This window comes from Electrona antarctica (assembly GCF_951216825.1).
Source record: "Electrona antarctica genome assembly, chromosome: 2".
NCBI lineage: Eukaryota > Metazoa > Chordata > Actinopteri > Myctophiformes > Myctophidae > Electrona > Electrona antarctica.
The window spans coordinates 16,540,691-16,568,385 of NC_136807.1; the positions used below are offsets into that span (position 1 = coordinate 16,540,691).

General features: G+C 41.2%; 1 protein-coding gene across 10 annotated transcripts; it reads right to left on the reverse strand.

The window, feature by feature from the left end:
- On the reverse strand, positions 1 to 27,290 carry tpd52l2b (tpd52 like 2b). Of its 10 annotated transcripts, none has more exons than XM_079526412.1 (10): positions 27,043 to 27,290; positions 20,852 to 21,024; positions 19,508 to 19,656; positions 18,227 to 18,286; positions 13,094 to 13,141; positions 9,338 to 9,439; positions 7,260 to 7,286; positions 6,355 to 6,399; positions 4,897 to 4,945; positions 1 to 4,543 (listed from the first exon to the last, which is right to left on the reverse strand). In XM_079526412.1, the coding sequence occupies exons 1-10, from the start codon at positions 27,059 to 27,061 to the stop codon at positions 4,457 to 4,459; spliced, it is 759 nt and encodes a 252-aa protein (XP_079382538.1). In that variant the 5' UTR covers positions 27,062 to 27,290; the 3' UTR covers positions 1 to 4,456. The 10 variants fall into 10 exon arrangements, with proteins under 10 accessions (XP_079382538.1, XP_079382539.1, XP_079382536.1 ...); XM_079526413.1 differs by having other exon boundaries at positions 6,355 to 6,396; positions 20,852 to 21,027; XM_079526410.1 differs by having other exon boundaries at positions 20,852 to 21,027.
- Positions 27,291 to 27,695: the final 405 nt, after the last annotated feature.

The window sequence follows — 27,695 nt, forward strand, 5'->3', positions numbered from 1 at the left end:
TTAGTCATTTAAAGGAATGCTTTATTTATATCCAAACTTATGACAAAACAAAACAAACGTTTTCAATTCATCATTCTTCCAAATCCGATCCCTTTTCATATTCTATTACCAGCAATGCTCAGGAACCTAAAGTAAAGCTAATATGGCCTAATAGTCTCCAGTCATCCTCTGCATTGGCTACCATTAAGCAGGCCATTTCACTTTACATTAGCACCCAAAGAAAAAAAAAGAAAAGCACAATTATCCATTTTAATAATTCAATCCCAGCACCCTTATTCAATCTGTGGTTTTTAATAAGATCTGTTAATCATTTGTGATCATTGGACTTGCCTCTCAAGCAAATAAACTTATTTAACAAACAAATCTGCTTAATAATGTAAGCCTAACCAATTAAGGAGAGTGATCTGCCATGTTCTGATACTCTTTGACAGACGTTCTCAAGTTGTATCAAGTTGATTTCAAGACTCACACCAGATACAATTGAGTGTTAAAATGAGTAGATCTTCGTGTGTGTGTGCTCACGCGCGTGATGTATGTGTTATATTGACGTTTTTCTTTCTCCCTCCTGCTATGGCAAAAAGTGAAATATTCAGATATGGAACCGAATCCGAGAGAGATAGTGTTGTAACAGGTACTTAAATATTGGCAACATTTTACAAATGGCAAATTAAATATAAATGATAAACTAACTACTCTTCACACAGAAGAGGCCTAAGAAAACAAAAGAAGCAAAATAAGAATATAATAATTCACTAGCAACAATGATCAACACATACAGACACAAAAGAGGACATGGGAAAACGATGATACACGGCTAATACTTTGAAGTATATTTGAATGGGGAATTATGATAACTATATCTACGTACGTACATGTGTGTCTGTGGGTATAGACATATATATATATATATAATATATATATACACACACACACACACACACACATATATATATACACACACATACTAATATATATCGTACAAATACAGATGTATACACACACATATAGTGCACGTTTGGCAAATGTTTAATCAAATGACAATTTGATTGCAAATTAAGTGTTGCTTGACAAATTACCCATTTTGAAGTTTTCACCCATGCCACAAAGAGCATGACCTCAAAATGTTGCATACGACCTCTATTACAATTATGACTACTAGTAATTCCAGTCCACGCCAGGCCAATTCATTCGACATACGTTAGCGCCAATATGAAAAAGGTGCCCATGTATCATCAACTTTAAACAGAGATAGAAGGCAGAGATACCCAGTGCTCTGTCCCTACACACTGAGCAGAGGATCAGGGGGAGAATAAAACAATTATTAGACAATCTTCTACTTCATGTTGAGAACAATAAAAAAGTGACGGTGCTACCAAACTATTTGCAGCGGTTTTAGTTTCAACTTCAGTTTCTTTCTTTCTGTCACATCAATGTGTGTGTGTGTGTTGTTCAGATGCAGGATAAGTGTCCATAACGACTCAACAAGTAAAATATAGTTGGCATATGGTGAGTTTGTTTGGCCTTGCACAATGTTTGTGTGTGAATAGGAGTGTATTTGCGTTTTAGGGGTTGTGGCTCTTATTTCAAAATGGCAGCAAGACATTTTCTCAGTTTCAGCTGTGTGGCACAAGTTGCAAGCATCCGACCCGACACAGTGAAATCCTTAGTTAATTGAATTCTTAGTGTACAAATGTAACCAATTGATTATAATTGTACACTCAGAGTTACACATGGATTAATTAACACTGTGGTGTGTGTATATACTTCAAAACCTAGCCAGCAAAACCAACCCATCCAATCCTCCCTCCAATCCTGTCAACTTTAAATAGGAACAGAAGAAAGAAAAAATACAAGGAAAGGAAAAAAGGAAAAAAAGAAAAGAAAAGAAAAAAAAGGAGACTAGGAAGAAGAACATCCTTTCCTACCTGCTAAAAGATAATGGGATGTGGCATAGTGGGTAAGACATTGACATTCACCAGGTAGTATGCACAACAAAAGCAACATCTCACACAGTGTTATGTATGGCAGCAGAAGAATCAACTCGCATCGTGTTCTATATACACAGAAGCATCATCTCACATCCTGTTCTGCGCATCAACAAAAAGGTAAAGGTATGTGGCCTCAGACTAGACCAGGGCATAAATAACCTACACATTCAAAATGGCCCTTTTGAACTATGGAGGTGTGCTCTTGGCTTTAGTCACGACATGCAAATGGTGTTCTTGTCAACATACTTACTAATGCCTCTTAGGCCCTATTTACACTGGCAGCCAAATCCAGCCTGAATCAGATCTGTGCCACATCCAGATTGGAATCTGATTTGTTTAAATGAGTCATGTGACCATTTAAACCAATCGGATTTCAATCTTGATGTGGCACAGATCTGATTCAGGTTAGATTTGTCTGCCAGTGTAAATGGGGCCTTAGATCGTTCCCATCTTTCAGTGGAAATCAGTTGAACCAATACAAGTCCAATATAATTTGTTGTAGGAAGAAAAGTTTGAACATTTTCACCTACAGTAACATGCCCAAAATAGAGGCGGCAGGTTGAAAGTGGTTAAACAGAACTTCACTTGCCTTGGTTTGACTATCACTAGTGTTAATCAGTTCACTTTCACAAGGTGCCCTCAGACAATGAACTGGAAAAGGATTCACAGGAAAGAAAGTACCCTGCCTGGCCATAATGTTGGTATATTAAAAAATACACCGGCCTCTCTCTAGAACAGGACCTCGACAGAGGTTCGTTAATAGGTAAACTGGCCAGTAAAGCAGACAAACCTACAGTACAAGTCAAAATCTACACCTTATTTTGTGTGAAGCTTACATTATACTCCATCGCACACCAGTATTTTCCCAACCAGATATATTTTCATCTAAATGATCATCTCCAGAGTTGCAAAACCTTAATCCCCCTAATCCATGTCTGTGATACTGATCCCATAGTAGTGATTCCTTTCGTGTGTTCTACATTTGTAGTTTGCTTCATCTCCTCTTGTTAAACCTACCAGCTCGACTGCTACTCTACCAGTCAGCAGCCTCGGTTACAATATAGTTTCTTATATAATTTGTACATAATAGATAAAAGTTATGTAAAAACATTATGCAAAGCAGTGTAAAATAGTTTATAATACAAAATGGTTTAAGTTTTTTTCTTATTTAGTTTTTTTTGTCCTCTTCCTGTGGAGATTTTTTGAAGGTGTTACACGAGACTTCGGTCGTATTTGCATGACTGGTATTTTCTACAGTTGAGATGAGATAATATAAGCAGTACTAGGCCTTGGTGGGTTGAGATGTGTGTATGTGTGGTGGATGATGATGATGGGGGGGGGGGGGGGGGGCCCAATTCAGTCAAACCACTATCCTCTGAACTATACTGACCTCCAATGGCCAAGAGCACTGAAGATCGTTTGTGTGTTTTAAATGTCCCATCATGTAAAGGTTAGGTTTTCATTGTTTCATCAACAAAAGCTAATATCAGTGAATGAATGCTTCTATCATGCTAGCAGTATAGTAACAGTAAAAAACAAAATCCATGTTAATTTGACTGTTTAGATGTAACCAAATGGACTTGGTTAAACTCTCAAGAGTTAAATTAACATTGGTGATTTTACAGTGTAGGTAAACGTCCAGGTGTTCTTTTTCCAGTTTCAGTACTCAATGGAGATTTTCTTTGGATTTGCAGAGCAGTATACAGTACAAGTCATTCTGCATTCATACACCACCAGTCAAATAGTCAATATGCTAGCTAGCCAATAGATGACTAGAGTGCCAATGGTGTTGTAGTAAGAGGCTTGCTTCACTTAGATAAGTGCTAGCTATGTTATTTATCCATGTTCAGCTGCAAATAAATGTTCAACATTGGCCAACAAAGACCAGTAGAAAAGACAAATCTATCATTCAATGCCTCTGTTCAACCAGGAAACATAATCTTCCTTAACAGTAACAACCTGGTATAAAAACAAAGGCACACAGAAGGATCACTCAGTCAGAGCGTGGTCTAATTGGACAAGGGCTGGATGAGAGGTTGGCAGAGAAAATGGATGCAGGAAGTGATGCGGTGGTGGGTAGGCAGTTATGGTCTATAAACTATTATGGTTGGGAGAACAGTGATGACATAACAATTATCTTTCCTTAACAACTAGTTAGAACTTTTCACGGCTTTCATAACCAGCAGAAGTCTGGATTATTATTTAGAAACAACCAAGAGATGCTCATCCAATAGACCACCACCACCACGTCAACCAACCAGATCGTCCTAAACGTCCACCAATCGTGGCTTGAGCACATAATGCCATAGGCATAGACCTTGGGTGACCGGTAATTTGATTGGCGACAGGTCATCGAGGAGCAGGGTCAAGGGATCAGGGTTGATTCAGTGAGGCGATGTCGGTTCAGTCTCGGGTCGTGAGGAAGGAGTTAGGGAGCAGGAAGTGGATGAAGAGGAGGGCTGGTGTGTTCAGAAAGGTGCATTGTCCTGAGTGGGGTTGGCATCGGTGGGAGAGCCCATGGCCTCTCCGTTCCCTTTGGCTCCTACAACCTTGTACTGAACACACGTTTAGAGGAACAGAGAGTTTGTTAATTATGGATGAGAAGATAAAAGGAGGTACGACAGAAAATTACATTGAATAATTATTATAAATTCCCTTGCTTTTCCTTTGCACTAAACACAATTATGTACATTAGTACATAATACATGTCATCTTTTTTTAAACATACATTGACATTGCCATGGGATAGGATACTTTTTAGAATGTACCCCATGGCAACTCAAGCCCTGCTACAGTGAACTGGAACAGTCATATTATCAAGGCCGCAACATTCTGGTATATTGTTGATATGACTGTTGCAGTTAAATGATTTAAATTAAGTGGAACAGTCTAGTTGACTGTATCTCACCTTGAGGTTCCCCATTTTGTCCTCAAATGACTTGAAGGTGGAGGAGTTCCTGTCATACACCACACAGTGATAAACACAACGGTTATCAACGTGTACAGTCAGAGTTTATCTATGTGTGTTATGTGTTGCTTAACAGAGAAACAACGTTAACCAACAGTGTATGTGGTGATTAAGACTAATTCAGCTCACGTCCTGTTGATTATCGCAAAACAATGTTCAGGAAAATAAACCATACCAACTTGATTACCAACAGAAAAGAATGGTTCTTGTAGAAAACCTGTGCTATGCTCTACATTATGACAGCACTATTTTAATGTAACTATATTGCTGCAATCTATACAATATGTATCAGCATAAAGGTGTTACAGACAACATTCAGCCACTAGATGTCTCACAACACCTGCACTCCCACAACATCTTTGTTGCAAAAGGTTCCTTATTTCCCCAAGTTTGACTCCTACAGTATAAGGCATGCAGTTAGCACCATTGTATGGCATCAGCTGCCTCCAAGTACATTCCCCAATGAAAAACGGAAACAACATGTATAAAGGCATCAGTCAGATTAGGTAATTACAGAGGTAAGGTAAACAATTCCCATTCAGTAGTTGTATTCAGAGCACTGCCCTCTGCTAGTTTTTTATTATTCAGTGTTACAGAATGATGCAGAACAAGATTAATATGCTACCTATACTGTATTGAGAATAGCAACAACTTCTTCCATGTTTACACTGAACACTTTTAAAGAAGGTGCAACTACAGTATGGGCTATGGGTGTGTGTTTGTTTTGTAATGTGAGGCCTGTACTATACAACCAACTGCTTGTGTATTATGCACTTGTATTTTGATTGCATTGTTGTAAAGCACAAAGTGATGCCCCATGTATGAAATGGGCTGTACAAATGAAACTGGATTTGATCCGGTGAATCCAGACTCCCAGATGGAGACCCACTTCAGTCAGGAAGGTAGGAGGCAAGGTAAAGAAAATGACATTGTGCCTTGTTTCTGACAAGTAGTTCTCAACTTGAGGGTCGGGACCCCCAGGGGGGTCAAATATGATAGTTTGGTGGGGTCCCCACTTTTAAACCGTTATACATTTTAGGCTCTATTTTTGTCCATGCTAAACCCCTTATCCCTAAACTACATTGCATTTTTTCTTACTATTTTGAAAAACATTTTTGAATGGTTAAAACAGACAATATACGAACGAACACGTTGTGAGCTTGTAGATTGGCTATTTTAACTATTCAAAAATGTTTTTCAAAATAGTAAAAAAAAAAAAAAAAAAAAAAGGTTTTCTAGTTTAGAAATAAGGGGTTTAGCATCGACGAAAATAGAGCCCACTGTGTGTAGACTATGGAAAAGAGGTACGGCTCCATAAGATAAACATGTTCTGAACATGTACAGTATAGTTGTGTTAAAGCAGCAGTAAGTGTCAGTAGTATGCATGTGTCACTTTACCTCATAGCAGGCATACTTATGGAGTGGCGGATGGAATAGTTGCTACTTTGTAAGCATTAAGGAAGAAGGGACACAGAAGTGCACGTGTTAAAGAAGAAGGGAAGCAGAGGTTAAGACGCACACACACACTAGAGCCCACTGGTGCAGACCAACCAGTATACCAGACAGAGAGAGACACAAAAAGCAAGATTGCCCAAAATGGCTTACTTTCTCATCCATTCATTAATAATAACCAAAATGCTTTACATATGAATCTGTTTAAAAAATAAGAAATAAATAAAATAAATTATGTCTTTAAAAAGAAATGGGAATTTGGAAAGACATGCAAAACACAATAAAACATTACCAAACTTGAATATACTAGGGTAGTTCTCCACATATGGATTAAAAAGGTACTGTAAGTGATTATTGTAATTTTTTCATTTTTAATTAATGCTCTCTATATTCTAATAGTAATCATTGCAATAGTTTGTTCAGTAATAGGGGTCTCCGCGTCTCTCCAGCTTTCCAGTACACAGAAAATACAGTACATTTTCAGATGGGTAGCCAGTTTCATAGTCAGGAGAGCCCCCCATTTGTCAGCTAGTGTTCCAGTTACAATTTTGTCTGTAAGTTCCCTCTTCTGGTTGGATAAAATTGATATCCCAATCTGAAAAAGTATTTTTTGTTTAGCAAAGAGCTGGAGGGAGATACCCCTGTTTACTGTCCAAACACACTATAGCAATTATTACTATCAGAAGCCATTTAACACTCATTTTAGCAAAGACATATTACTTACAGTACCTTTAGGACTCAAGGTCTCCACACAGAGAAGTATGGCAGAAGGTTTTAAAACAGAGCTTAACCTCAAAGACTTTGATGCGATGAAACTCTAAATTGTTGTTGATGTGACTTGTTAGTCTTACCCAAACGAGTTAGAGAAAGGCAGCGCTCTGTAGACACAACCATGGCCGCCATTAAAAAAACAAACAAAAAAACAAGACAGGGTGAGGTAGAAGCAGTAACATTAAACCACTACTACTTGTCAGACTACCACTGGTAAGTGGTAACACACCTTGAATCGGACAATGCTGGGAAATGATATGACTACAGTCTCTAAGGCAGGGGTGCCCACACTTTTTGACTTGAGAGCTACTTTCAAAATGACCAGCTCGGCAAGATCTACCCACCAAATCAATTATTATACCATTTCTGAAAATAGTTTAAATATGTACCTGAGGGGGCTTCGGAATAGTAGAGTTTGTGTTACATTCTGTACAGTATAAGACAAATGCACTTGGAATGGGAAATAGAGGGGGAGAAATGGTTTTCTTCAATATATTTAAATGAAATACTCTTTAGGGGCATGTCATGTGATCTACCTGCACAGCCTTTGTGATCTACTGGTAGATCGCGATCTACCTTTTGGGCACCCCTGCTCTAAGGGGAAATCTACAGTTAAAACACAAGCATTTAGAAGCAAGGACACTAGAGGATGCAAGGGTTGACGGATGATGGATAGATACGTAGATGAATGGGAGGGAGGGAGGGCATGCATGTTGGAGATAACAGTATAGGAAAGCTGATGGAAAAAGGATGTCACGTAAATAAACCTGATTAATTAAGTTTCAAGAAACATTTAGGATGGAAATTACACACATTACACACACGCACGCACACAAACACGCCCACAAACATTTGTGTGTAAAGTTGAGTATATGACAGAGCAGACAAATTAGAGTGTAGATGAGTTAAAGATATGATGGAGCTGGTATGGTTAAGGTTTAGTTCTACACCTCTACCACCGTGCACGTCTCATGGCCAATACAAACACTGTAGTCTTGATTAAGGGGTTAAGATGTACACCAGCATCTATTAATGTTAGTACAAATATGTCTATAGGAATGGTTCAACTTCAAATTTGAGACTTAATTCAGTCGTACTTTACAGTTATTTTAGTGTGAATGCACCCAAATGGTCCTAAGCATTTACACTCTCATTAGAGATACTGTATCTTAAAGTATGAAAATAAAACTGAACCATCCATCAAGACAGCATGCGTTTCGTCTCTACAACTATCAACAAGGTCTAGGCTGATGTTGCCATACATACTGGTCTGGGATCAGTTTCAGAATTGTATAGATTTATACCGATACTGGTATCCGATACCAATACCAGTATTGGAAAAGCTGCCGATACTGCCTAAAATACTGGTATCTGTATCGAGGAGTATGCCATTCTATACCACCTAATTTATCACATGATGATATTGCATTTACAGTAATCCATTTTTTTTAACGATTCAGTTGATGTTGCACTAACTGGTTTAAAATTACTGTACTATGTACATTATGTTTGTAACTTATTTTTCTAAGGTTTCTAACTCCACTATTAATGGAATATGTATTTATTCCTAGATCAGTGTCTCTCAAAGGACCACCATAACTGTGTACAAATGGCACTGATACTCTCAGAGTTACAGTCCTATAAGGGTCCATTTGGAACCCCTTCAATGAACTCTAGCAACCACTGTCGTAGATTTTTTTTGAGGGGCGACAGCCCCTCCTATGTCCAGCTTTTGGTGTGTGTGTCCTACACAAACATTAAATCCCATTGACAATGAATGGACAATTTTGAGTGTTTGTGTAAACACAAACATTGCGTAACACAAAGATTGAAGATGAAGGTTTGAATTCTGATTGGCCGGAATGAGATGATGTTGTACGATGATAAGATCACCCCTCACTGCACACAGGTGTGATTTTTGAAGTACACACGGGTATCGGACATGTACTCAGTATCGACCGGGTATGCAAGATATGGGTATCGGGATGGAAAGAATTGTATTGGTAGGTACATCTCTAGAATGTTGCCACCAGAATGTAGAGGGATGCTGCAATGTTTTTATGTTTGTGCGTAACAGCCTCCATTGGATACAGGAAACCGATCCCTAGTCAGTGTTAAGAGGCAGCCTCAGCCCACACACTGTGTGTTGCAGCGTTACCTCATGTCTCCCAGTCTCCTGGCGATGGATGTGCCCACAGTGGAGAGAGCGGCACTGGTCTTCTGACCTGCCTGAGACAATGTCTCTGAAGTCTTCTTATATCTAGAGAGAGAGAGAGAGAGAGAGAGAGAGAGAGAGAGAGAGAGAGAGAGAGAGAGAGAGAGAGAGAGAGAGAATCAGGATGGGGAAGAAAGGGATGGCAAAGGGAGAAGAGAAGTGAGGGGTTAAGAACAAAAAAGGAAAGACGGGAGAAAGATCAGGGGAGAGCAAGAAAAAAGTCAGAAGAATAGGGGACAGGTGGAGGTATGGGGTAGCGAGTGAGAAGAAAGACAGAAGAATAGGGGACAGGAGAAGGTATGGGGTAGAGAAGAATAGGGGACAGGAGAAGGTATGGTGTAGAGAGTGAGAAGAAAGACAGATGAATGGTAGAAGGGAAGACAGAAGGGGAGAAGAGGGTGTAAATTAAAGCAAGTCATTCAAACACTGAACAATGCTGCTTCCCCAAGCCAAGACACCCTGCATTCAGCTGGTTAGTATTCACACGGGCACAGATACACAGCAGCTCCAACACATTAGTACAGGTATGGATCAATCACAGCACAAAGAACTAACTTCAGAACTAGCTGTCCAATCAACACGACTTCTACAATATATCTTTCTTTCTTTTCATAAACCAAGATGGATAGTGCATCCCAAATGTGTGAGATAATTCATTTTATCAGGTCTTCAAAAATTTTGCAAACAAGCAGAGTATAGTATCTTTATAGAATATATTTTGCAGTTAATTTCACCGAAACAGGAAGTTCAATCTTGATTAACTGGATCAGCTGGTACAGAAGTGAGTCATTCCAATTTGGAACTTCAACATATTGGAGAAATTCCAAACTGGAACATTCCACGTTGCTCTATCAAGCCAACTGAAACCAGATAACTCCAGGCTCCAGTTGGGTTTCAAAATAGGGTTTCTTCTAACCACAAGAAAAGAAAGTGCAACAAAAGCTCCAGAGCAGCAGCTACTGTTTATTACACAACTTTATAACTTACTTGCAAGAAAAAATATTAAATGGCTGAAACACACTCCCTTATTTAGACTACTACACTACTAAGCTTCTGCGTAGTAGAACTACTAGACATAAGGTCTAATAGTTGAAGGTAGATAGGTAGGACATGAGGAAAATAGAGAATACTGTATTCTACTGTTATTGGCAAATCAAATGGGTCAGAAACAACCAGGACAATATAAAAAGGCCATAACCAAGTAGAGTACAGACAGATTTGCTCATCCACCCTGCTTCAACATATTTCCTGTATGACCTGGCCTTAACACAAAGGGAATGTATCAAGGTGGGGTCCTTGAAAGGAGTTAAGAGCTGTTCGGTTCACACCTACCAGTCCAGCAAAACCAGTGCCTTTACCATGTACCAGCAGCAAGGGTGTGGTGGATTGCAGGAGGCTATGGTTTGTTTAACGATTGTAAAAGCTACAGAGGTCTGTTTCACAATACATGAAAAACACACACAAGGTGAGTTTTAAGGAACACATCACAATTAAGACCAAACCCCCTCCTTGCTGACAGAATGGACATTGTCTCCATGTTGCCTAAATTCAGAGCCAAGACATTGGGAACGAAATGTTGATTTCTGCCTATCAACAAGAAGTCACAGGTTAGTGTAGATTAGCAAGGTCAACAGGTGTGGCACAAAGTACGGTAGTCACACTGGATCTGCAAATACAGATACCCAGGCACACATACAAACACACACACACAAATACACAGAGCATAATGCACACACCACCAACAGACATCTGGATTAGGGAAATACTTGCAAGACAACTGGACAAACAGCTAGTGAAACCAGCCTGTTCTCTGTACATGTTTATGGTATGTAGGCTACTACCGGTATACATACCGGTAACTAAATCAGTGTCTTCTTTTTAATTTACAGACACAAAAACATAGCATAGACATTTTCCGATTTTATTTTATGAATCAGACAATTGACTTCATGATCTGAAGTTAAAAATAAAGAAGAAAATCAATCTCAGTGGTTACCCACAGTGCGGTTAATAAACACATGAAAGCAGCGAAAACAAAGGGAGGAGGGGGAGACTTGTGATGAATGATCTATGGATCAAAATATACATTAACAATGTAAGACTTTGAGTGTCAATTTAACCCTGAGAATTAAATTTGACAGTGTGTTAGTTTCACAGATGGAAACAGGTGAGTAATACATTCCTCTGGCACCAAAACAATCTCCTCAAGTCAAATTTATACTTCACTGTGCTCCGGTGTAGCGTGGAAAAATAGCCTATCTACCAGGGTCACAACGCATTATCATGATGCATTGTGAGCTTGTAGATCTGCTATTTCTTGCGCACAACACCATCATACAGCAGAGTATAAATTAAGCATTAAATGAATAAAAATAATGAAATTAAAAAATGATCTCCATCATCCTACGGTAGCCCTACACTCTGGACGTTCTCTGTCAGTAGTAGATCTACTGTATACAATGGGCTCGACAACCAGGCATTACAAGGAAGAAAACGTATACCAATTTATGAAACTACAGCCAGGGTGGACAGGTCCACCTGGAAAAGTGGCAGGTGAAGACAAATTCAACAATTAGTCTGAATTTGACCTTTAATAGAATTCATGGCCTTAGATTAAGCTTGCTATAATGATTCCTACTATACCTGCTGGGATGCACATATAAAAATATTAACTCTTATTACATTTTAAAAATGGAAGTGACCAGTATGTGTAGCGAGGCTATGCCACCACCAGCCCATGCCCAAAAGATCTTAATTTGCCAACAAAAAAAAAGCTCAAAAGAATGAAAGAAACCTTACTGCATCTATTGGCGCTTTTCCACAGCATGGAACCGGCTCAATTTAGCTCTACTCTACTTACCTCTTTTGGTTTTCCTTTAGTCAAAACTGTCACTGGCGTGATTGCATCACAATGGACTACCTACCCTATAGTATACTGCATAGAAGCTGCTGAATACGGTTAAAAACTTTTAAACTTTGTTGTAAATGTGAAATGAATAAACATTATTTCTTACCAACAATGTAAAAGAGAAAAATTGGTTTGCTGGACTGTACAGCTAAAATGAATAATACTTTCCAGATAGAATAAATGTTAGCATTAGCTTTAGCATTGTTTAGCACTAAACTGAGGGGGTGATATATTTTTTGCAGTTGTAAAGCAAGTAGTCTAGGGCTGTCACAATTATGACATTTTACGATTATGACATTACTATTATTTTACATATTACTATTTATTTTACCATTTACGATTAATTGTCACACAAATAATTGCGATTAACGATTGTTTCTGTAATTGAACATTATTGGGACATTTATTAATGAAAATTACATTTGTTTGGCTTTCATATCTTGCACATGGCAGATAACAAATAACATATATTTAATTACTTTATACTTAAAAACAAATATTAATATTGAAAATAGCATGTAGATCTGCCATTTCCTTTTTAATATTATTATTTTTTAATATGAACATTTTAACATGGCAATTATGACGATTATGCAAAAGTTAATTGCAATTATCTCAAATGAATTGCGATTAGGCGACATGTAACAATTGTGCCAGGCCTAATAATGTGGAGCTGAGCCAGTACCATGCAGTGGAAAACGAAGCGAGTAGAGTCAAGCCGAGCCAGTACAATGCAGAGGAACAGTGACTGATGACACACAGGAACATAAAAGTGAAAGGTGTGAACTCACGCTTCAGACTGGGCAATGTCGTCCAGAGTGGCTGAAGCAGACAGATATCTATGGACACAACAGTAGGATTGTCACACAATGTTCAGGGAAAATGACAAGACACACACACACACAACACCATGCACGCAATTCAACAGAACTGTACAGGGTTGAAGACAGCCAAATCTGTGCTCTTACAATGGACAGAAAAAGTAGTTACTTGGTATTCTCATACAAACTACAGTTTTCTTTCTTTCACGAGTGTAAGCGCTGTGAACTGTGGCACTTCTGATGTCTGAAGTTACGAGTTCGGTTTGTTGCAACAGGTCGTCCAGTTCTGTCAAGGGAACGGGGCTGTTATTTTGAGCTCAGTTGGTTTATAAGCTGATTCACTCCCTGAATATTTTCCCAATCCATGAACGGCTGGGTTATTTCATATTTAATTTTGTTTCCTCAGGTTGGACAGCTGCATCCCTTTCTAGTTTAAAAATGTAAATGCCATTTACATCAAAGAGATATGGCAAAACAATTTGATTCTCAGCTAAATTAAACTCATGGAAATGAACATGGAAATGTGTTGGCTCCAAGAGACAAGGAAACACACCTTAGAAAAAAGCAGACCAGTGTAGGTCACACTGCAAAACACATGAATGGATCTAGCAGCAGATAACACACTGATTAGTCAGTAAGCAAGCTCATACGCGCGCACACACACACACACACACACACACACACACACACACACACACACACACACACACACACACACACACACACACACACACACACACACACACACACACACACACACACACACACACACACACACACACACACACACACACACACACACACACACACACACACACACACACACACACACACACACACACACACAGAGAAACGATTCGCACATTAGGTTTAAGGCCCCTACACATCAAATTGAGTTGTCCTACAGACTCACATTGGGGATATCAACCGGGTCAGATGACGGTTGTAAAGTAGCTGTGTGCACGCCAAGTACACACCGCGCACAGATGGTATGCCGATGGTGCTGTTATGTACCTGCGTGAGAGTAAAAAACTGCATGCCAGGAGGTGCCAGTAGTCTGCAGGAATCTGCAGTTTAATAGGTGTTCCTAAATAAATGTACTTTAAAATTAAGCAATTCAATATGTATTTTTCTCTAATGAACATTTTTGACCGACATTTCAACGTCCCATTTGCTGTGCGCAGATCCTATTCTTGACTTGTGCTATAATCAGACACTGCTGTCCCTGTATGTTGACTCACACAGGACTGGTTATTGTAGTGGGTTACAGCAGCATAATGCCTCTTACTGTACAAACCAAAGTCATCACTGAGACACACTCACTGTCACGTTGAACATGGACTGAGAGACTGCCTGTCTGCCTTCTATTTCAGTGCATGTCTGCCTGTATTGAGTGTGATAGTTAGGCCTGATTTACACTGGCAGACAAATCTAGCCTGAATCAGATCTGTGCCACATCAAGATTGAAATCCGATTGGTTTAAATGGTCACATGACTCATTTAGACAAATCAGATTCCAATCTGGATGTGGCTCAGATCTGATTCAGGCTGGATTTGGCTGCCAGTGTAAATGGGGCCTTAGTGTATGCTGTGCATCACTTTCTATCTGTACCAGCTTTTCCACATGGCACACTTCAAGTTACTAGCTTTTCTCCTGTTCTGTAGTCTGCTACACTGACCTAGTGACCTTCTCTATGAATGCACACTGTAAAATAGCCTTAACTTAAGTCTGACCATGTAAATAGTTATCTGTCTGGGGTCAAATAGGACCCTATTGGACCCAACCTATAGGGTCCAAGTCAACCTACTCAATGATGTTATTATCTTTCCCTCTGGTTTCATATATCTCTCAACCTACTCCTTATCTTATTGTCCTTTTGTGTGTAATTCTGTATAGCATCATCACATGATACTTTGTCTCTGTTCATGCTTGCTCAAAGGCCAAAGGCTACAGAATGTGCCTGTCTGCACATGCCGTAGTGTTTCTCAAGCTCCTAGCCACAAACATGCACTTCTTATCCTTCCTGTGTGTGCGTGTCCACCATTTCCATGGTATATTTACCATATAACAGGATCCATGTATGATGTTGGCACCTAACTGTGACCCAGTGTCTGAACACAAAAGTCTTGCTGTCTCTGGAGACAGCTTTATATTATAGACTCCACAAAGCAGTGTGTGTGTGTGTGTGTGTGTGTGTGTGTGTGTGTGTGTGTGTGTGTGTGTGTGTGTGTGTGTGTGTGCGCAGACTGCACACACACGTAGGTGTGTGCGCACTTTGTAAATATGTGCTCCTTCTCTGTTAACGTTTCTAAAACTTTGTGTATCTTCACCTTTCAACTCTCTTAGCACGTCATGTGACAAAGCAAAAAAACATGCTAGAGGTTCCTCTCTCTTCTCTTCTGTTCCTGTCTGTCCCTCCCTCCCATTACCTCCATCTCACATTCCATTGCTCTCTTCCTCCCACTCATTCTTTCAAACAGCAAGTCTGGGCAGTCTGTCTGGTCGCCAGGCAGCAGCCAGAATTGTGTGTTGGGATGAGCAGTGCTTTATTTCAGGCATGCTTGTGTGTATATGTGTCTCTCTGTGTGTCTGTGAGATATATATATATATATATATATATATATATATATGCTTGAATGATGCGAGTGGGTGTGAAAGCACACCAATTCAAAGTGAAGCTGCATGCCACCCATGTCAAGCTGCAGAAGCTTGTGTAGACAGTTAGCTACAGAAGCAACCAAGTTGAACCAACCATCCAGAAAAATTCCATTAGCGTTAGATTACACAGCCACTGCACAGAGGACACAGGGACAAAACTCAATACATTACACTTCATACTGCCCAGTTCCCATTACTGGCTCTTATGGATTCATTCAGCAGTGAAATATACCTCTAGTCTGGACTAGAAAATGTAGGAAGAAACATTGAACATTGAATGGTGAAAGTTGCAGAAGATCTACAAGCTCACAACACATCATGGTGAGTCTTGTTGTGAGCTTGTAGTTTGGCTATTTTCCCATTCATTAACATGGATTTTATATAATTATAATTGTTTGAGTCATGGCTTCATTATCAACATGTTCATCACAGTTCCTCGCTCTACCATATTTAGTATTTACCACAGTCTGACTCTGAATAAAGGCTGTCACTTTCATTCCAACTAACTAAGCCATTCCTCCATTTTCTACATTACAAGGAACCTATACTTTTTGAGACGAAGTGACATATTTCCAAATTACTGACAACTCATTGCAACACTTTGTTTAAGCTATAAGAAAATACATAACTTCTGGCGATGCATAAATGAGAAAGGTTAATTCTTTACAACCAGTTCAGCTATATTCAATTATACAAAGTCAGAATGTGGTGCATTCTGACTTTGTATAATTTAATGTTGTAAAGAATTAACCTCTGATTTATGCATCGCCAGAAATTATGTATTTTTTTTAAGCTGAAACAAAGTGTTGCAGTGAGTTATGCAAAAAGTATAGGTTCACCATTCCTGCAATCCTATAATAATACTATTCAACTGCATAAAATTGCAGGGATATTTTTCATTGCGGTATTGCACAACAGAATAAAAAACAACAACAACACACACAATGGTGTCTCTGTGTGGGTATAAACGCAGAGGAAGTGGTTGTGCTGTATGGAAGAATGCTGGTTGAGCAGGAGGAAGTGGAAATGGCGATGTCACCAGCTGTGCCTGGATGGCCAGAGGCCACATGACCTGTTGGAACAGGAAGTATAAAACAACTGGAGAAACCGATAGGAGAGATGGGATGCGGTGTGGTCACTGTGGTGGGGGGAGCTAAAAGAGAGAGAGGAGACGGACAGTATGCAAGAAAGAATGTGAGGTAGAGAAACAGAGGAAGAGGGAATGAGAGTGAGACAAGCTAAGTGAAGGTGGTGAGAGAAGGACAGAGAAAGGCTGGAAAAGTGAAAATGAGTGAGAGTGGGAGAGAGAGAGAAAAGACACTGCCAGGAGACAAGAGATATGAATAAGAGACAACGGAAGAACTGCATGCCATAGACAGAAGAAATATAGAAACACAAACTGGCACTGCCAGAACGCTACATGCTAACGTAGCATTTATGCTTCAGTCCTCCACGTTATCATAAAAAGACAAAGAAGTGGGAAGGAACTGGGCCCAAACACAGCAACACAAGCTAAATGCAGGGTTACACACACCAGGTTATCAAATACCACGGTTTACTTACGACTGATTTATAATTAGTTGCGTATCACGGTACACACCGAAAATAGAGCTACAAACGCATGATCTTGCAGATTAGCTATTTGCCGTGCACGGCACTGGCATGCAACAAAGTATAAAGTAACCTTAGCAGACCACAAGGGACAGCAAATTGAGAGGAGGTGGTTATGCGACACACAGACTGTAATTAAATGGTTAGGCAACTGACTGACGTTAGGCAACTGACTGACTTCTCAGAGCATTAAAAGTACTGACGGATCTAGGAGGAATACTGACTGAAACAAATGTGGTCCATGGACTCCTTGGGAGGTCCTGAATCTCCACCAAGGGGTCAGTGATCACAGAATTGGTCAAAAGATAGTTTGTAAGTAGGATAGATTGAGGGGGTCGCAGATGAACACAATGAAGATTTTACTTTATGGTCAACAACACATTTACTGACCAGTATTGAACCAGTTGAGAATCACTATTATAGAAGGTTCTCAGAAGGATCCTGAGATACTGATCAGTACTACTGCTGCTACTGTGAGACGCTGGGTCAATACCACAGGTTAGAATACAGCTGTTCTCAAATATGGAGTGAGGGTGAGAGGAGGAGGAGCTAGAAAGCTTGACAGAAGGCGAGACAGTGAGAGTGGTGTTTTATTTGAGAGGAGAGGGCGACGGGTAAAACACAAAAAAGAAAGTAAGCACAGAGGGAGACAGCGAGGTGGAGAGAGAACCAGTCTACGTAAACATAGAGAGCGAGTAACAAGTGAGGGAGAAAGACTGAGAGCTGTATGAGAGCAAATACTGCAGAAAGCACACACGGATGCTTGCGTGCGTGTGCACACACTGCGCACTCTATTAGTACTGTGTGAGCAGCAAATGGTACATTAGACTCACAAATCAGAACTGGCAACTCTCTCATTCCACTCGCCCAGTTTCTCTGTGGTTTTCGCATAGCTAGAAACAGACACGAAGGGAAGTTGTGATAGAAGATAATAAAGGATTAAAAACTGCACTTGTTTAGAAGTAGTCAGGTTTACACATTCCCACAACAATCACTTCCACTGAGTCCACTCACAATGGAAACATGTCCTGGTCCTTAGTGATCCCCGATATTCCAGATTTATCTTACCAGGAAGTTAATTGCATTTCCACTGCAATCAGTCAGGCCCTTCCATAATAAACCATACAGTATATACACCACAGATGGGCCCTCCAATACAGTACCATAATACACATATTTACACATGTATACAAACATATTTAATCATCATAATTGCTTTGATTTTCTTGATGTGTAAAAAATGGGTCATTCCTTTTATGATGCGTTGTATGTGCAATGCATCGCATCATAAACCAACATTTTTCATTCTCAATCTATTCCCGTTTTCAGTCATGTTTCCTATACCCTCTCCCTGCCTCTTCATGTTTCCTATACCCCCTCTCCCTGCCTCTTCATGTTTCCTATACCCTCTCCCTGCCTCTTCATGTTTCCTATACCCCCTCTCCCTGCCTCTTCAGTCATGTTTCCTATACCCTCTCCCTGCCTCTTCATGTTTCCTATACCCCCTCTCCCTGCCTCTTCAGTCATGTTTCCTATACCCTCTCCCTGCCTCTTCATGTTTCCTATACCCCCTCTCCCTGCCTCTTCAAACCCAGTCATGTTTCCTATACCCCCTCTCCCTGCCTCTTCAAACCCAGTCATGTTTCCTATACCCCCTCTCCCTGCCCCTTCAAACCCACCAACTTTGGTAATATCAACCACGTACTCTTGTCTGTTGATCCGGGATCTATTCAGGTCTGCCATTGCCTTATAATTCGATTTAACTGCAGAGCACAACCCACAGTGCCCAGAAGCATCCATGTGTCATCATTGGATGACTCATTCACAATGACAGGTACATCCGATAACTCACCATCATTTGGTCCGTTTGTGTTACACAGTACACGGTAACATAGTCATTTACTATTAAATTAGTATTCACATTGTCATAATAAATTCAATCTTAATTACTGAAATAAAATGTGCAAAAAAGAAAACCTAACTACTACATCAGAACAGGGAGTGGGTCCGTTTCAGTGAATCCAATTCAACAAAATCCAACTCTCAATCTAGACACGCATTATACAGTATACATAACACATGACCAGTATTAGTGTGTGGTGATAAATACGTACGCGTTGGATGTCTGTACGTCCTGCCAGCTCTTGCTAATGTTCTGTTTGAGCTCGTTAAGTGGACTCAGACCCAGCTTCCTCTTCAGCTCTGTGGCATGTTTCTCTTTGGCCGACAATACCTGGCGCAAGGTATTGATCTCCTCCTCCACCTGGGAGGTATCGGAGGTAATTGAGAAGGAGGGAGACAAAACAAGAAATGGGATGATGGCAGATTGGCAGAGGGAGGTAGATAAACGTTTGGGATTAGGACTGACTGCATTATGAATCATATTTTTGTAATCACATTGCTATATGAATTTTCACAATGAAACACAAAGGACTGCAAAACAGGTCTTAGACACCCACGGAATCGATGTTTTTCACAAGCATGACAGAAACTTCTGCTTCAGGCTATGTGTTTAGTGTAGTGTCAGATTTTTAACCTGCTTGTTTTTCCATTGTTTTCAAAGGCAAACCTACACCAGATGCTTGTCTTTTTAACATTGAGTTGCGTCTTGCTTCCTTAAAGATACTACACTGCTGCTGGTGCTTTTTCGGATGGAATGCAACCAGATGGGTCTGTTTTTGCACTGTGTTTTGCCCAGGCTGTACCTGGTACCTACAAGCAATTATATGAACTCAGAGCAGCTCTGGCGTAGATAACGATCATATGTCCTCAGAGCTCAGACAGATATGATCACTTGTAGATAGAATTGCTCGTAAATTTCAAGTAAAGATCCTAGGACAGACGGCTTCCAAGATACATTCTGTTCAATTGTTGCGAGCAATCACAAAAAACTGTCCTACTCAGTTTTATCTCTTGATGTGTCATTTGACAGAATCCATAAGAGTATGAAATTGAAAGCAGCCATGTTGTGTAATTAATATTATATTGAAAAACTAAATAACTGTTCAGTGTTGGATACCACAGAAATGTTAACTTTTTTTTTTTTTTTAAGATTTGTTTTTTGCGTTTTATTGATAGTTATTAGTGAAGATAGACAGGAAAGTGGGAGGGAGAGAGGGGGAGAGACATGCAGCAAAGGTTGTCATGAACGGGACTCGAACACGCAACGCGCTGTCAGGCCAGAGCCTATATGTGGCATGCGCCTGGACCGCTAGGCCAGCGGGCGCCCCAGAAATGTTTACTTTTTAACATAGTTGTTGGCAATGGTGAAAATGGACCCGTCAGCATGTACAGTACCATCACACTGAAATCGCCCCTTAAAATAAGGCTTTATTTTAATCACAATATTTATCACACATCAGATATTATCTCCAAATCGTGCAGCCCAATTTGGAATGCAGAATCCCTTATATTCAGGCAGCAAAATGGCAACCCACTTGAGAGGTGGAGTTTCCTACCTTGATGAGTTCTTGGTGAAGTTCCTCAGCCTCTTCCTCTGACAGACCAGGGGGCAGAGGGTTGACGGAGTTGCCCACCGCCCCTCCCTCCATCATCATATTCACAGGCACGTCTGACAGACTGTCTGCACGCTCCAATTCTGCAGCTTTGTTAGGAGAGTTCAGGTTGATGTCTGCTGGTTGATGGAGGGACAGAGAGGGAGAGGTGAAAGGGAAGGAAGGAAGGAATAGGAAGGGACACGAATAAAAAAAGAGAAAGGTATAATTAGTCTATTTGAAATGTTAAAAGCCAGGTTCGATTACCCACGCTGCCACGTGCTCGCACATACACTTGCACGCACAGCAACCAAGGCAAGTGAAAGGCTAGTGTTGCAGGAGACATCCGGAGAGGAGACAGTAAAGTGTCAATTAGCAGAACCAAGTAGGTTTCTATGATAGGAGAGAACCCCCAACAGTGACCACAAAGTATCCCTGCTCCATTACACACCATTTACTACATCCCAACCGGATCCAAGGCTCCATTATAGAAATATTACTGAAATTACGTCAACTGGTATATTGATGGAAAAATCATAATTATAATCAAAATGATAATCCACTCCACTGAACTGGAAGATGAATGTAAAAGGTAGGTAGTAGGTGATTTAACCTGGACCAACTGCATAACCGAAATAAACTGCAGAGAGTAATGGGATGATGATACTGTACATGAGTGACATGAGATGACTTTCATTATGTTTATGTTCATTCATCTTTCAGCATGATCAAATTAAATAGACTACAAACTAAAGTGTGGATGGAACAGAGCAGCATCAAGAGAACAAAGGACACAGAGGGAAGAGGCCCATTGTCTCAAAGACAGAATGAGATTGGTTGAGTCCTGACTGGGGCTTGGCTACAGTACAGAATCTGCCACGCAAAGGCAAACAATTCAAACTTGCAGGTTTTAAAGGTTACAGATCATGGTGAGGCTGCAACTACTAACCTGACTCCGCCAGATGGGGCAGCAGAGAGTCCCCCCTCCTGCTCCCATCTGGGAACTCTCAGGCAGACTTGATGCCCGGCCACAAAACGGCCTGGCCAATCAGCAGCAGCTATCCCGCCTCTAGCTGCTGCTGATTGGCCAGGCCGTTTTGTGGCCGGGCATCAAGTCTGCCTGAGAGTTCCCAGATGGGAGCAGGAGGGGGGAACCCAGTGTACTCTCTGCTGCCCCATCTGGCGGAGTCAGGTTAGCAACTACAACTACACCCGCAAATTTGAGTCAAAGTAATTTTTCTTCTCATCTTCACCATTCAAACAGTTTTACTGCTGTCAGTCTTCGTAGGGCAGAGAAGACATAATGGCACACTAACACACAGCTCTGTGCCTTGGATCATGTATATTAGCAATCAAATATACATGGGAAAAAAGTATTGTGACAGTAGCACATTGTTATGTTATTCTGCTTTGTTTATCCTGTGCATGTTATTTATTTTGAAATGAAATGTAACGTGTGGTGCTGAGTTTGAATATTATTATTATTATCTCCTATTCACGAGTAAGGTAATGGGCCTTGTACCTGGGGTGATTGACAGGTGACAGAGATTGATGTCGCCACCCATCCAAGGTTATATGTAGAGGAAGTGACACACAGGGAACAGGGGGACAATTGTAAACAGAGTGTAGGCCTACACAGAGGGGAAGAGGAGCTCCAGGCGCCAGATCACGTCCGATTCAAGTTCAAGTGTAATCGAGTGCGTCTGCAGCCTTTGTGAAGAACTGTCGAACTGTCGGGTCCAACGGGGGAATTAAGCAACCGCTTAATTGTCGTTGCCGTCGGAGCGATCAGTGGTGGGATCTGAAGCTGTCGGTGTTTGCTGCTCGGAGGCTACGTACCGGTGAGATCGATCCTGAACTGTTCTAGTGGATTATAAACATTAGGGGTACCCCATTCTTATTTTCATTTAACCGTTTCGAGCGGAGGAGCGCTGCGTTTCTTTGGATCAATTAAGGAACTGCTATAGACTTGTGCGTGCGCGGCGTTTAATTGGAGAAGAGGACGGATGCGGACTTTATTATTTATTTAACATTGAGCGCGGTTTTGCATTGTTGACTTTGGGGGGGTGATTGTTCATTGTTTGTGATAGACGTTGTGACGCTGAGCGTTGCGGGGAGCGTCGGGACTTGTTTGGGGCGTGAGGGGTTTTGAAAGTGTATTTGTTTGTTGATGAAGTTCGTTTGCCTGTTTATTTCTTTCATAGGGAGAGAGACAGGGACAGACGCACTGTGCCAAGTGCACTGGTTCAACTGAACACCGTTGTTTATGACAATCTCATTTCTTGACAACTCTATATAAATACTACAAATATAACCCTACGATTCCGCTTAATTTTTCCTTAGTTAATGATTTGCCTTAATGCACAAAGGGCGATTGTTACAGGTGGTGGCCCATACGGGGATGAAATGCCCGTCCAAGAGGTGGCCACCGGAGGTAACTCCGGCTGGTCTAGGCAGGGCTCAGGGTGCAGATCCCAAGGTCAGAGGTCTACTCGAACATCTGGACCAGACTGACCAGCGACCGGGCCGCCCAGGCTTCGAGGAAGTTCGGGGGATCCTGTATCGGAGACAGCCGACCAAGTCCTCTGGATGGAAATATCAGGTGGTGGTGCCTGACAGCCTGGTCCACTGTTTCCTGGAACATTTCCACAACGGTGGTCACCCTGGTAGGCTGAAGACACTCCTTCGGCTCCTCGAAGTATCCTGGTGGTCAACAGTCCGCAGGGATGTGTGGGACTACATTGAGGGATGCCGTGGCTGCCAGCAACGCAAGCCAGTCGATTGTAAGCCGCCCCACAGGTTACCGTCCGCCCAGGTAGACCAAGCAGGAGATCCCCTCGGGCACGGCCCGACAGGGCCGGGCTCGAGGAGTACAAGAGGGAACACCGTGCTGCTGGTCACCCTGGACTACAACAGCCAGTGGGCTATGATAAAAGAAATTCCACAAAGGGCGGGAGACTCTCAGTCTAGAAAAGCTAAATGGTATAGTGCCTGGCGGAATAGGCATGTTCCGGACAGACGGTTTGGACTGGGCGAGAGTATACCCTCCTTCAAAAGCATCTGAGATATACTTGTCGAGGCTTGTGCCCCCTATTTGGTCAGGTTCAGCCTTAGCGACGAGTCAGACAGGTCCGGTAAATTACCGTGTGAAATGGAGAGAGAACAATAAAGTAGACACACAAATGTGGTCAACCTCCAACCCTACTTTGGTAGGACTTGGAAAACAGCTTCCAGCTTGGGGGGGGGGGGACTGTGACAGTAGCACATTGTTATGTTATTCTGCTTTGTTTATCCTGTGCATGTTATTTATTTTGAAATGAAATGTAACGTGTGGTGCTGAGTTTGAATATTATTATTATTATCTCCTATTCACGAGTAAGGTAATGGGCCTTGTACCTGGGGTGATTGACAGGTGACAGAGATTGATGTCGCCACCCATCCAAGGTTATATGTAGAGGAAGTGACACACAGGGAACAGGGGGACAATTGTAAACAGAGTGTAGGCCTACACAGAGGGGAAGAGGAGCTCCAGGCGCCAGATCACGTCCGATTCAAGTTCAAGTGTAATCGAGTGCGTCTGCAGCCTTTGTGAAGAACTGTCGAACTGTCGGGTCCAACGGGGGAATTAAGCAACCGCTTAATTGTCGTTGCCGTCGGAGCGATCAGTGGTGGGATCTGAAGCTGTCGGTGTTTGCTGCTCGGAGGCTACGTACCGGTGAGATCGATCCTGAACTGTTCTAGTGGATTATAAACATTAGGGGTACCCCATTCTTATTTTCATTTAACCGTTTCGAGCGGAGGAGCGCTGCGTTTCTTTGGATCAATTAAGGAACTGCTATAGACTTGTGCGTGCGCGGCGTTTAATTGGAGAAGAGGACGGATGCGGACTTTATTATTTATTTAACATTGAGCGCGGTTTTGCATTGTTGACTTTGGGGGGGTGATTGTTCATTGTTTGTGATAGACGTTGTGACGCTGAGCGTTGCGGGGAGCGTCGGGACTTGTTTGGGGCGTGAGGGGTTTTGAAAGTGTATTTGTTTGTTGATGAAGTTCGTTTGCCTGTTTATTTCTTTCATAGGGAGAGAGACAGGGACAGACGCACTGTGCCAAGTGCACTGGTTCAACTGAACACCGTTGTTTATGACAATCTCATTTCTTGACAACTCTATATAAATACTACAAATATAACCCTACGATTCCGCTTAATTTTTCCTTAGTTAATGATTTGCCTTAATGCACAAAGGGCGATTGTTACAGTATAGCATTTAGCATTTCACCACCTAGTGCTATTAAGCACAGTGCAAGATAGTTATCTTTGACAGAACTCGAAAACTGATGGCTAGGCTTTTGAGTCTAGGCCAACACCCAAAGATCCATGAGTTTGTCAAGAATGACTCACAATGACTTCTCTCCAATGGAGAGAAGCGCCTTGGATAAAGGCGCTATATAAATGCACCATTTACCATTTTACCATTTACCAATGGAAAAGATTTAAGAGACTAGATAGATGCCCAACATTATTTACAATCGAATGAGCATATAAGAAATATTGTGATAAGCAAGTGGGCTAGACAGGCAAGGCCCAATTCACTCAATTCTCCAGTATGTCATACTTGAATTAGGCCAGCCCAGCACACATCACTTCCTATTAGTAAAATAATAAGTCCTTTAACAGTGGGTCAACTGAAGCAGCAGAACCCAATATAATGAAGGTCACAGGCCATCATGACAACCATACATCTACCTTTATTTATGTATGCTATAATAAAGTAAACATGGCTACTAAGTCCAGTGTAGACTAGAGCACCTCCATTAGTTCCATACAGTGTTCACTTCATTACAAACAGCTTGAAACAAGAACAGTTGCAACTTTGACAAAAGCAAAGTGTAATGATAAAACAAAATGATTTTCTGTCAGTGTAAATATGTTTAACTAGCTAGCCAGTCATGTAGATAACGACTATCAAGTCAAGTGTAGATTTCCGTGCAAAAACATAGGCAGAAGCGCACACACACACACACACACACACACACACACACACACACACACACACACACACACACACACACACACACACACACACACACACACACACACACACACAGTTTAAGGTACCATAAGAATAAGCAGTAGAAAATCAATTGACATCAACTCTGAATGAGGAATTATCCAGCAATGTTGATTAAGACCTATAATACTGCTATACAAACAGGTTACCTAATGCAACGCCAACCACCGTTGTTTGTTTACAAGCAGAACAGACAAGCCCCACAAGAACTGACATGTTTGTAAAACTTGCCATGGTCTGTACATTTAAAAAAAAAACGCCCCACGTTAAGTCCAGCAGCTGCCTGCTGACCAGAGCTTAGTCATGATGTGATTTTACTTTTTATGGTAATATACTACTAATACGTCACCTTCCTTTCCCATGAATAGGTTTGTGCTACAATCCGGTGACCTAGTCAATTCTGTGACTCCAGGGGTCGTTGTGGGGGGTTTGTTGGGTGTTTCTGGGTGCTTTAATTATAGTTTCAATAAAGTTTCAGGTCACACGTAAGGTATTTTTATGACACACTGGTTATACCTTTCAGGTAGTATGCCCTTCACAAACATTCATCTTCAATCTTAAATATACATTATATCAGAATGGCACGGTGTGCACATGATTCATTTTAACGTGACATCATGGCATGCATTGCAAATATAACATGAACCAGCTAGGTTTTATTTATATATCTTACATTTTAACAAAATAGAATATCTACGTTTGAGGCACAGACTGACACTAGCTCTGGAGTCTGGTCCATAGCCTCCTGCACTTTACTGCCGTGGCATTGAAGTGCAGGAGGCTATGGACCAGAGCTAAGACTGACACCAAATCTTCCACAATTATTGTCTCTGACATTTCCAAGCGGTCTGTTGTTGCGTCGGGCCCACGCACTCGGTCTTGTTGCTGGTTGGTTGCTGCACTAAATGTCAGTTACTTATTTAACAGCCAACAACCCCAGACAAATCAAACTACTTAGGCAGAAGCATTCCGTTCAATATCAAACAACCACGCTATCCGGTTATGTCATAATTCAACAATGCCTGGGTGCCACATTTTGTAGCTAACGTTGGCTAACTGACTATAGCTGTCTTAGCTAACAATTACCTTGACTGGCGGGATCCATGGCGTCGAAATGACAGGTGGAACTCTCTCTAGTAGCTTATTAAACGTTAAATGACGCAGAACGTGGATAAACAAACTACGCCGGTGTGTTCTCCACTCGCTAAATGTGAATGTTAGTAGTTTCGTGTTAGCTTTGTCCCACTGAGTCCAACTCGTCGAGAGAGACTGGAACAACAGCACTCCTCCTGACTGTCCTGAACCAAAACAGCCAGCTCAGCTGTGTCCGTCAAGTAAACTGTCATTACAAACCTATACTTCCGGTGAAGGGAATGTCAAAATAATACTATCGTAGAAATATTTAGACCCTATTTGTCGAATGTTTAAGCATGTTCTAATCATGTATACTTTAATTTAATTAAAAATATTTTCAAATATGATTTTTTTTGTAACATTAAAGGGCCACTTCACTCCTTAGGGCGAAGGCTCACTTCCTTCTTAGACTACAATTCCCATAATGCTTTGGTACAATGCTCCTCCTTGTGGATAGGGGGAGGGCTGTCTTACTGAGTCAACATGTAGTCCAAGAAGTAAGTGAGCCCAGTGTCCATCACATCATGGACACTTTGAAATACAAAATTATCTAAAAACACATAGGCCTATTACCCACATTAAAACCCCCCAGGAAAGTGTTTCTT